The 12,272-nt window shown below is 36.6% G+C and overlaps 1 protein-coding gene and 1 non-coding gene across 2 annotated transcripts in view; one reads left to right on the top strand and one right to left on the bottom strand.

The window, feature by feature from the left end:
- The window catches only part of LOC125914297 (netrin receptor DCC-like), a 159,102-nt gene that overhangs the window by 86,856 nt on the left and 59,974 nt on the right, over positions 1-12,272 (top strand). The window contains exon 4 of the mRNA XM_049619554.1: positions 3,622-3,763. Within this exon, the coding sequence (XP_049475511.1) occupies positions 3,622-3,763 (142 nt within the window). The remainder of the gene's footprint in view (positions 1-3,621; positions 3,764-12,272) is intronic.
- Positions 6,145-6,248, bottom strand: LOC125914933 (U6 spliceosomal RNA). The gene has a single exon (XR_007455488.1). It is a non-coding gene; the product is annotated as a U6 spliceosomal RNA (small nuclear RNA).

Raw genomic sequence — 12,272 nt, 5'->3', positions numbered from 1 at the left:
TTAAAAATTAATTTAAGGGGCACCTGGGTGGCTCAGTCAGTTAAACGTCCGACTCTGACTGTGGCACAGGTCATGATCTTGGGGTCCGTGGGTTCAAGCCCCATGTCAGGCTCTGTGTTGACCGCTCAGAGCCTGGAGCCTGCTTCGGATTCTGTGTCTCCCTCTCTCTCTGCCCCTCCCCTGTTCACACTCTGTCTCTCTCTCTCAAAAATAAATAAAGATTAAAAAAAATTTTTTTTAATTGATTTAAATGTTCATGGTAGTGTTATATGCACATTCATTTTCCAAATAGGTGTATAACTAAAACCAAGACTCTTCCTCCCCAACCTGGAGGAACTGGAGGGAGTTCCTACTCCCTCCAGACTCCCCTGTTCATCGCTTTTCACTATCCTTTCTTTTCTGGAATTTACCTTAATGTTTTTCAGCAATTGTGCTTAGGTAGCTGTCCTTTAATTCCTTAGTTTTAATTCACAGGTTTAGGTATCACCTACTGATTTATTCCTAGGTCAGGAGTTAGCACTCTGGTACACTCCAGCCCTACGCCCAATCATCTTCCTGCTTTTCTCCTCCTACTCTTCCTTCTCCTCCTCTGCATTTTCATTGTGATCCTTCTTCTCTTCTTCCCTGAGGCGTAATTAATTAACGTGAAATGCACAAATCTTCAGTGTTTACTTCTCTGGTTGTATTATTTCACTAGGGCTGCCACAGCAAACACCACAGAGGAGGAAACCTAAATGAACCACAGATAGTTGCTTTCTCACAGTTCTGGAGGCTGGAGTCCAACAAGGTGTCAGCAAGCTTGTTTCTTCTGAGTCCTCTCTCCTTAACTTGCAAATGGCTCCCTTCCTCCACCATCTTCACATGGACTTCTTCTGTGTCTCCGTATTTCCTTTTCTCAGAGTGACACCAGTCATACTGGGTTAGGTCCCACACTGATGACCTCATTTAACCTTTTGATTTCTTCAAACCCCCCACCTCCAAAACACTCACATTCTGAGGTACTGGGAATTAGTATTTCAGCATGTGAATTTCAAGTGGGGGCCCAATTCAAACCTTAGCAATACATTTTGACAATTTTATCTACCCATGTAACAAATGTGAAAGGAAGATGCAGAATGTTCCCATCACACCAAAAAGTCTCCCTCTTTCCATAGCCAATCAGTTCCCCAGTACAACTGCTGTAGGCAACTGCTAGACTGCTTTCTTTTACTATAAACCCATTTTGACTCTTCTTGGACTTCATCTAAGTGGAATTATATAGTATGTGCTCTTTTGGATTTGTGTCTCACCTTGTGTAATCTTAAATCTTTTCAATTTTTCCTTATCATATTTCTGAGAATTCCATTTTTTTTTTCTGTTTTGGAATCTCTGTTTCTTGGATTTCAAATCTTTTTCTCTCAGTTTGCACTCTTCTTTTCCTGAAATTTACCCTCATTAGACTCCTGATAAAGGGAATATGGAGAGATGTCTTTGAAACCATGTATTTCTGAAACATCCCTATACTTATATAAGCATATATTCTTATACTTGAGTTATTCTTCCTTATGCTTGATAACATTTGTATAGCCTTGGAATTATAGGTTTAAAATACTTTAGGAATAGAATTGTATAAGAACTCTTCTATTGTTTTCTAACTTTGAATGTTGTTGAGAAATCTTTCTCCTTACCATTTTTACTTTTTATGTGACCTGCTTTCTTTCTTCCATTCTGGAAGCTTTCCTATCCTCTCTCCCCCAGGAGGCTCTAGTATTTCACAGTAATGTACCTTAATGTAGTTCTTGTTCATGTATTGTGTCAGAAAATCCATAATCCCTTTCAGACTAAAGTCTCAAATCTTCCAGTTCTGCAAGGTTTTTACTGCAGGAAGGAGTTCTGGTTTTTGTTTTGGTTCCTTGCTAATTTTCTGCCTTCTGTTTTTTTTTTATTTTCATTATTTCATCTTATTAGTTGGATATTGGAAATTATAGACTAAACTTCCAATTTCTTATCTTTTTTCCCCCAAATTTCTATGATCATCTTTCTATGATCATCTTCCCCCCGCCCCCGGAATTTTAGAAGATTTCTTTCCATGCATCTTCCAGATAATTTATTGAATATTTAACTGGTTAAACCAAACTATAAATGTCATAATATTTTTAAAAAATCTTTCATTTTTCCTGTATTTCTATTCCTTTCACAGATGTAATATCTTATCTTAGATTATCTAAATATTAATGACAGTTTTGGGGATACTTTTTCTACTCTAAGCATAATGTTGTCTCCTTCAAGGACCATAATATTGTGTTTTTTTTTTAAGTGTATGTATTTATTTTGACAGAGGGAGAGAGAGAGAGTGCACAAACAAGGAGGCACAGAGAGAGATAGAGAGAGAGAATCCCAAGCAGGTTCTGGGGCTTGATTGTATTTTTTCCTATTTTATACTAAAAGCTTTTTAAAACAAAATGTCTTGTAGTCTTACAATGTTGGTTAACATTAAAATGAAATATGTACAGGGGCGCCTGGGTGGCGCAGTCGGTTAAGCGTCCGACTTCAGCCAGGTCACGATCTCGCGGTCCGTGAGTTCGAGCCCCGCGTCAGGCTCTGGGTTGATGGCTCGGAGCCTGGAGCCTGTTTCCGATTCTGTGTCTCCCTCTCTCTCTGCCCCTCCCCCGTTCATGCTCTGTCTCTCTCTGTCCCAAAAATAAATAAAAAACGTTGAAAAAAAATTAAAAAAAAAAAAAATGAAATATGTACTAAAAAGCTGATTCCAAAGTGCATGAGTGGATTAAGTGGGAGCCTCATTATTGGGGCATTAATTAGAAACCTGGCTACTGTTTTCTCTAGGGCCAAACTTACAATTTTCTCTAGAGAATTATTACTTGGTATTTGCCTGGGCAAAATACATCTGGTTGTCATTGCATTGAACACAGATGATGAAAGAAGACTTATTCTCTTCGACTTAATAACCCTTGCCCTCATCTGTACTCTCTTCTGTGCCTGATATCTCTGAATCTGTGGACTCTGTTTCAGTGTCCCTAAAGGATAAAACTCCCAGGGACTCCAAGGACACTGAGGGTTAGTAGATTGACTTTCCTAGATGTGGGTATGACTTTCAACCCATCTTTTATTTCAGCACCATGCTTTAGTCTTGTCTTTCAAGGTATTTAGGACGCAACAATTTCTAGCCCTCCCTGAATTTTGTCATGGAAATCACCTTCTTATTCTTTAGTATCTCTTAGGGAGTAATTTAGGTTTCCTCTTTCTCCTTTGGCTCAGCCACCACACTTCCCTCGGTTTGCATCTCTTAAATATTTGTTAACATCTCTCATCCTTAAGACTACTAGTCTCTATTTCCTTATGGTTTTTTACTCTTGAGAACATTTTACTGTCATTTTAGTGGCATTTACAAAGGAGAGGTGATCATGCACATAATCAATCAAATGAATTGTGTATTTTTGTCAAAATCATACAAAAAGGGACACTGTCAAATTGTAAAAATGGATTTAATTTGGTTATAGGGGCTAATCCCTAGCACTTCTTGCCTCTCTGTTTTATTCCTACTTAAGTTGGGGTCATTTCTTTGACCCTGCTCTGTTGCCCTTACTTTCTCCAATGTTTTAATTTACATCTTTTATTTTGCAGAGTATCAAAGTAAGCTGGCTGCCTCCTCCATCAGGAACACAAAATGGATTTATTACCGGCTATAAAATTCGACACAGAAAGACAACCCGCAGGGGTGAGATGGAAACATTGGAGCCAAACAACCTCTGGTACCTGTTCACAGGTCAGTGTTCACATAGTGCAGTCTTGCAAGGTTTTTATGAGTTAAATGCTTTAGGAATAAAATATGCTCTCACTTCAAGGAAACATTCTTTTTTGTTTGTTTGTTTGTTTCTGACAGGTGACATCTATTGGTCTGAACAAGAATAACCTTTATATTTTTAACTTGATATCTTTGTAATGCTTTCAGTACATATTATGGTCCTGGATCATACTCTTATAAATGTATCGTAGATCTTTTAATCCGTATTAGTTTCTCAGCATTGCTTATTCAACAACAGCCCCTCTGTCAAATAACTTTTAACTTTTTAACTAGTAACTTTAAAAAGCTATCTAATCAGGGGTTCCTGCGTGCCTCAGTAGGCTAAGCATCCTACTTCAGCTCAGGGCATGATCTCTTTGTTGGTGAGTTTGAGCCCTCCATCAGGCTCTCTGCTATCAGCCTGAAGCCCACTTTGGATCCTCTGTCTCCCTGTCTCTGCCACTCCCCACTCACTCTCTCTCTCTTTCTCTCTCTCTCAAAAATAAATAAACATTTTTAAAAAGCCATCTAATCAAATGGTTCCAAGTTTAAGTCACTTTGATCCCTTTCCCCCGAATCTCCAGTGGTGAGAATGGGGCTGGAAAATGTGGAGAGGGTAGTTTAGGAAATAAACAGATTGATTGCTCTACTTTCCATAAGCATAAAAGTAAATTCACTTTTGTAGCAATATTGGTGGAATTCATAGTAGGTCAAGTTTCGTTATGAAAACTGGAGTATTCCATGCAGTTTTCCATGCAATATTTAGAGAATGTGTTTTATTTTACAAAATGAATAATCATATATATATTTTTTTAACTATTGGAACTATCATGCCCATCCAGGTTCCTGGAAAACAGTCTGAGATATGCTTTCAAGGCAATGCCTCTGGGGGTGCAAGCCCAAGAAAGCACGCATGAGGAAACAAAGAAAGGGACCAAGGAAGGAGAGAAATCTTTCACAGTGGCTATCATTGAGCTGGCTACAAGTTTAGAGCAAACACAGAGTTTGTTCAGCCTCATGAGGTGTCTCCTGAGAGGCCGCATGAAGTACTATGTATCATAGTCAGTGGCTGGATAGGAAGTATGAGCAGTTCCTCTCTTGCCTATCATTGGTCTAAATCTGTCGATAGGCTGTTATCCACTCTATACCTGCAGACAGCACCTGAGAAGCCAGAGCATCTGGCGAGTATGCAAATACAGAATTCTCTCTGTGTCAGTAAGTCCTTTATGAGGTGGTAGCTTGGTCTAGGGTTGCACCAGTAAGTACTTAGGAGGGCTTTATAGCTCTAAGGAGAGTGTAAACTATTGCCTGGGGCTTGGGAGGCAAAGCATAATATAGCAGAGGCTCTTGGTAAGGATTGGGAGGCAAAGTTGAGCAAATCTGGAGTGGCACATAAAAAGGGTCCTGGAAAATATACAAACTGAAACTCTTAACTTACACCTAATGGATAATATAAACTATCACTGCAAATGAGGAAAGAAGAAAGAAACCCCTTATTTATTTCTTTCTCTATACCATGTGCTCAGTAAATTTCCATTTGAAATCATAGTTTGTTACACACACACACACACACACACACACACACACACACACACACATTTTAAGCTACATTTAAGCTACATTTAAGTCCGCATTCTGCAACTTGATCAAAACCTGTTTTCCCCCTCAGGTTTGTTGTTGTTGTTGTTGTTGTTGCTGCTGCTGCTGCTGCTGCTGCTATTGGTGTTTGGTTTTTGGTTTTCGATGTGTTTTTCTTGTCTCTTGTGCCTATAAAATTTTAGCATAATGGTGAAAGTGCTTCCAAGTAGGTTGTCAAAAATCACATTACTCGTTTTATATCTGGACAAAAATCTCTCAGACAAGTATTATTGCCTCTAAGAGGAAGTTATGGCACTCTACCACATCATTTAAAAAGCTTAAGAAAAGCCTAGATCTTATGTCTTCTTTCCTGATGAAATTATGGGAAGAAGGTAAAAATAAATGAAGTGAGGCATATTTGCTCAGTGTGATAGTTGGTGTAACCTGTAGTTTATTTTGACAGAAATCACCAACATTGGAAAAAAAGTCTTGCTGAAAAAATTTTAATAGAATTCCTAAGATGTAATAGATGAAGAGTCTCTAAGGATAATTATATCCAAGACTTTTTCACCCCTGGTTTTACTGAGGTATTATTGTCACATACCACCGTAGAAGTTTAAGGTCTACAACTTAATGGCCTCACTTGTGTTCACTGTGAGATGATTAACGCTGACAGTTTAGTCAGCAGCCATGATCTCATATAGATACAATTTAAAAAAAGAAAAAAAAAGTCCTTATGATGAGAACCCAGGATCCACTTTCTTAAAATTTTCATCTATATCATACAAAATGTGGAATGCTTCACGAATTTGCAAGCCATCCTTCTGCATGGGTCCTGCTGATCTCTTTATCACTCCGATTTTAGTATATGTGCTGTGGGAACAAGCACCAAGCCTTATTTTTTTTAAATAGATGATGGTATTTGAAGCCCTGAAATCTTTTTTTTAAGTTATTTCCTTCTCAGATGAAAAGGTTAAAAATATAAAATAACCTTTTTATACAATAATTCATTAAAAGATGAGTGTTCCAATGGAAGAGCTCAGGATTGGATATTCAATTTATGAAACTATAAATAGCCAAGATGCATGAAACAATGTTCAAGCTCATTAGTAGAGAAATGCAAATTAAAACAAAAATGAGTTAACATTTTCTTTGGATTAAAGTAATAAAGATATAAGTAAATGATGATACCCTGTTCTGGAAAGCATATGGGAGACATAATTAATATTCATATACTGCTGTGGGCCAGATGATTCTAGAATCTCTCTGGAAAGCAATGTGTAGATATTTGTTATACACAGGTGTATATACGTGTGTGTGTGTGTGTGTGTGTGTGTGTGTGAGAGAGAGAGAGAGAGAGAGCAAGAGAGAGAGAGAAAGAGGGAGGGATCTTTACAGATATATGATCTATGTTTTCTACTAGGAATTTATTCCAATTATGCAGCCATATTTTCTGCAAATTTTTTCACTATAAACATGTTCATTGCACTGTTCTTTTAATAGAAAATTTTAAGGAAAAAAAATACCCCAAGCATCCAAATATAGGCAGCTACTTAGAAAATTTTGTCAAAATCATATCAAGGAATACTGCTTACCTAATGAAAATGATAAATACTAAATCAAATGTTAATTATTTCAAACGTGATTCAATGAATAACTCAACTTTAAATCAATATTAGTGTGTGAAGTTGATATTTATAAATAAAATATGAATTTGTAGGAAAATATTTAGAGTAATATATATATACCAGAATATTGATGGTGATTGTTATTTACATTTGTAACAACAATAAAATATGTATTTTAAAATTATGTATATAACATGAAGAACAAAAAGGCAAGACCCTAATGTCATATCATGACTTTTGGTCACCAAAATTGAAAATTCCTACCACTAAAGCTAACTCCATGGCCACTGAACAGCTAAAAGGCAAGTGGCCCAGAAAATAAATGAAGAATCGTAGCCACCTGGCCAAAAGAAACTGCTGCTGTGAATTCTTTAGTATTTACGGTGTTTTTGGCAAATGGGATTTAACACATTCACCTCAGTAGTATCAAACCAAGATTCTGGCTCTCTAAATAGACAAACTTTTAGGATTCTCTCTCTAAAGAAGTGAAATTATTAAGGAAGAAAAAAAAAGCCAGAAGTCTGAAATAAAGGTGTTGGCAACATTGGTTCCTTGTGGAGGTCCTGAGAGAAAACTCATCCATGTTTCTCTCCTAACCTCTGGAATTTGCTGGCAATCCTTGACATTCCTTGGCCTGTAGTTATGCTGCTCCTATCTCTACACCACCTTCTTCTGTTGCCTGTCTGTGTTCTCTCCTCTTCTTATAAGGACACGCGTCATTGGATAAACCCCAGTCTAAATCCAGGATGGTTTCATCTCAAGATCCTTAACTATTCATATTTATAAAGATCCTATTTCCAAGTGAGGCCGCGTTCTGAAGTTCCAGGTATTCAGGAGTTTTGAAGTAGACACTATTAAACTTGCTGACAGATACCTTTTATTTTCCCTCTCAAGAACAATCATTTTTAATTGTATTCTCTAATGAACTTTATTCAAAAATAAATAATTCAGTCCTACACTTTTATTCATCTAAAATATATGGGACAATTAGATCTTCTAATCAGCATGAGCTATAACCCCTTACCATTCTGGTTTAATACCATTCAGGCCAAAAGCAAAGAAATAGGATGAATTAATTAGCTTGTTATTGGAATAGCTCACAAATGCCCCTTCCCATCTTTATACATTTCTAGGAATCTGGACTCAAATTTGAATTCCTCATTCATACTGTTCTTTCTTAATTTCAACAATTACAAAATGAATTTGGGAAGACAAACAATCTGGGCAGTTATATTTGTAAGTGTACCTGATATTTATGGTAAAAACAAAAGTCACACAGACTCCATTCTTAAATTGAAATGAAGAAATAAAAACTGCCAGAGAATAGCCTCATACCTGTAAAACATTAAAAACAAGTTGTACAGAGTCTCTGCCTTCCTATCCCCTGATCTGTGACCCAACTTCAGTAATGCCTGTTGCATTGCTAGATATTGTGGGAGTGTTTTCAGTGGTAGAGAGCACAGGTTTTGACTTGTTCCCAGAATATATTTATTTAGTAATGTATGCAATTTCTAGTTTACAAAAATAATTGATTTTCTGTATGAATCTGCGGCACTTTAGAATGTACAAGGCTTGACCCTATGTTTCCAATACCTATATGGTACATGGATATATTGATTTGTCTGTTAAAAACTTGGAAATGCTAGAATGCTTCATTTGGATGACATAAATATTCAGGTGTAGAGACTCAAACTTGTTTTTTACAATCCTCTGTTAGACAGGTGTTTTTTTGTTGTGTGTGTTTTTTACTAGGATAATGAGACATCTGCAATAACATAGTAATTCAGAGTTATAACAAGGATTTTAAATCATTGTTATCAGTTTCATTGTGGGATCCCATGTCAACTAAATTTTAAAGCGTTGTTTTTAATTTTTGAGTGCTCTTCAGAGAAAGTTGTTTTGAATTGAATTGAAGAGTTTTCTTGTGTTTCATGGCCAATATAGAATAAACATAATGATTAACATGCATTGGTATTTTATGAAAATACCAATGAAAAATGAAACAATAGCATAGAATTTTATAACAAGGTTAGCATTAGGGGAATAAAGGTAAATTATATTGTTTGAATAATGTACCATCTCTTAACATAAGTCCTGTAAAATTAGAAATAGAACAGAATTACAGAGCTTGAAGGCAATTAGTATTGGGGATAGAAACAGGCAGATGATCTTCTTTCAACAATGTATTTTTTTTTATAGTTGAGGAATGCATTGCTACTTACAGCATACTTTTTGTAGAATAAAATTATACTTAGAAGCAGGTAGGAAATACACATGCATGGGCATGCCACACATAGGCACAGCATACACAAACACATGCCCACCCCCACAAACACAATGAGATTGAACTATGGGTCCCTGACCAACCAGACCATTCATCTTATGCACAGTCCTAATTTTATAGAAGAGTTAACTGAGATCTAAAGAGTGACATTGCTAAGATCTACCACTAGTTAGGGAGATAATCCCAACTCGATTGTAGGCATTTCAACTCCTAGTTATATACTCCTTATACTATATAATATTGTCTTCTTTAGCTCACTGTATTGTAAATGACTCTGGCTATCATATGAATCTGTAATAGATCATTGGCATTAAAAATAATTTAACATTTATAACAATAATAATACCAGCATTAACTTTGACAACAGCCACTGTGCTGAAAACAGTATGGAGTTTCTTCAAAAAATTAAAAACTAGAACTACCATATGATCCTGCTATCCCACTCCTGGGAACATATCCAAAAGAATTAAAATCAGGATCTGGAAGAGATATCTGCACTCGTATGTTCACTGTAGCATTATTCACAAGAGCCAAGGTAGACAAACAATTCAAATGTCCACCTAAAACAATTTTTTTAATGTTTATTTATTTTTGAAAGAGAGAAAGAGAGACACAGTGTGAGCTGGGGAGGGGCAGAGAGAGAGGGAGACACAGAATCTGAAGCAGGCTCCAGGCTCTGAACTGTCAGCACGGAGCCCGATGCGGGGCTTGAGCCCAAGAACCATGAGATCATGACTTGAGCCAAAGTCAGACACTTAACTGACTTAGCCACCTCGGCGCCCCTCAAGTGTCCATTGACAGACAAATGGATAAAGATGTGGTAAATATCAATAGACCATGGAATATTATGCAGCCTGAAAAAAAATAAGGAAATCCTGCCATTTGCACCAACATAGATGGATCTGGAAGACATTATGCTAAGTGAAATAAGTCAATCACAGAAGAACAAATACTTCATGATTCCTTTTGTATGAGGTATCTAAAATAGTCAAACTCATGGAAGCAGAGAACAGAATGGTGATTGCAAGGGTAGAAGATGAGGGTGAAATGGGGAGTTGTTCAGTGGGTATAAAGTGACAGTTACACAACAGGAATAAATTCTAGAAATCTTTTATACAACATAGCACCTATAGTTAACAGTATTGTGCACTTAAAAATTTTTAAGAAAGTAGACCTAATAATGCCAAATATTTCAACCATTAAAAAAAAGAGGACACAAGGAATCTTTTGGAAATAGTGGATATGTTTATTACCTTGATTGTGGTGATGGTCTCATGGATGTAGGCCTATGTCCAAACTCATCAAAATGTATACATTAAATATGTCCTGTTTTTGGTGTATTAAGTATATGCTTCAATGAAGCTGAAAACCCTCTATAAAAACACTGTATATATACATATATCCATATATATATTTCAAATTTAGTCTTTGTAACAATTTTTATGCATATATTCTCATTTTACTGATGAGAAAACTTAGACAAAGAAGGAGGGCAAACAAGTTTTTCAAGGTCACATACCTAATGAGCAGTGAGGTAAAACTTCAAATCTAATACTGCCTGAACTGAGTACCTATACTCCTAGCTCTTAAACTGTAGGTAATGTGTTGCCAACCACAGATAATGAATGTGTGATTTTGTGTGTATAAAGGGATACATAAAGTGGAATAATGCACAATGGAAAAAGGTTTCTGTTGGATAATAAAAATTGAATATTAGCTTAGCAGCTAAAGGAGCTGCTTAACTCTAGGAGAAATTAAATCAAAGCTTTCCTGCCTATTTCTTTTAAAAAATGCTATTTAAAATTTCTACTGGCCCAACTCAGGAAACACATCCTAGAAAACAATGTTTAGAAATATTCACACAAAAAAGCTTTAGATTCCAGACAGGCTTGTCTCTACCCTATCTTCAGTGAATAAATGAATAGATAGATAGATAGGGAGATAGACAGACAGATAATGTTTTGAAAGTTCTTTAGGTATCAGCTCTCAGGATTGGGGCTCAAAAAATTGCTTGTTCATGTTGATTGTTGTTATAACTTTTGAAGATACCTCTTCTTTCAAATGTGAACATTTTGGGAGACAGCCAAAGCATAAGAGACTTAAAAACTGAGAACAAACTGAGGGTTGATGGGGGGTGGGAGGGAGGAGAGTGCAGGTGATGGGTATTGAAGAGAGCATCTTTTGGGCTGAGCACTGGGTGTTGTATGGAAACCAATTTGAAAATAAATTTCGTATATTAAAAAAAAATAATTAAGGGGGCGCCTGGGTGGCTCAGTCGGTTAAGCGGCTGATTTCGGCTCAGGTCATGATCTCGTAGTCCGTGAGTTCGAGCCCTGCGTCGGGCTTTGTGCTGACAGCTCAGAGACTGGAGCCTGTTTCAGATTCTGTCTCCCTCTCTCTGACCCTCCCCCGTTCATGCTCTGTCTCTCTCTGTCTCAAAAATAAGTAAACGTTAAAAAAAAAAATAATAATTAAGAAAATAAATAAATAAATAAATAACCCACAAATGTGATTTTTTTTAATTAAGAGAAAAACCTTATACTGAATTTGAAGTTTAATTGAACTCTTAGGTTGATACATTGTAAAAATCATAGAATTATCAGTTCTTTCCTGCCTTCCTGCTCATATTTTAGTTCTGGATGTAATCATGTTAGACAAAAATTTCTTGCATATTTGCCCAGTGCTTTATACTTGCTACTGATGTCCCTCTTAGGTCCCAGCCTTGGCCAGGTGGGTCTCTGAAGAGAATGGTCTCTGGCGCCTCAGCAGGAGATAGGGCAGAACCAAGAGTCTTCTCCCAAAAGCACTCCAAGTTGTGATTAATGCTCCACATAGTCACTTGGCTTAATTTATGTCAACCTTATTATCCTTATCTCTGAAGTGGGAGTAATAATGTATTTATGGCAAAATTATAGAGTGTGTGAAAATCAAGTCAAAAAACAATTTGCAAATGTTATCTATTAAATGCTTAATTATATAAACTATTCTAAAAGCAGTCTGG

This window comes from Panthera uncia (genome assembly GCF_023721935.1).
Source record: "Panthera uncia isolate 11264 chromosome D3 unlocalized genomic scaffold, Puncia_PCG_1.0 HiC_scaffold_8, whole genome shotgun sequence".
In the NCBI taxonomy this organism is placed as follows: Eukaryota; Metazoa; Chordata; class Mammalia; order Carnivora; family Felidae; genus Panthera; species Panthera uncia.
The sequence above is the reverse complement of the archived record's forward strand: the minus strand, read 5'-3'. Positions and strand labels throughout refer to the sequence as shown.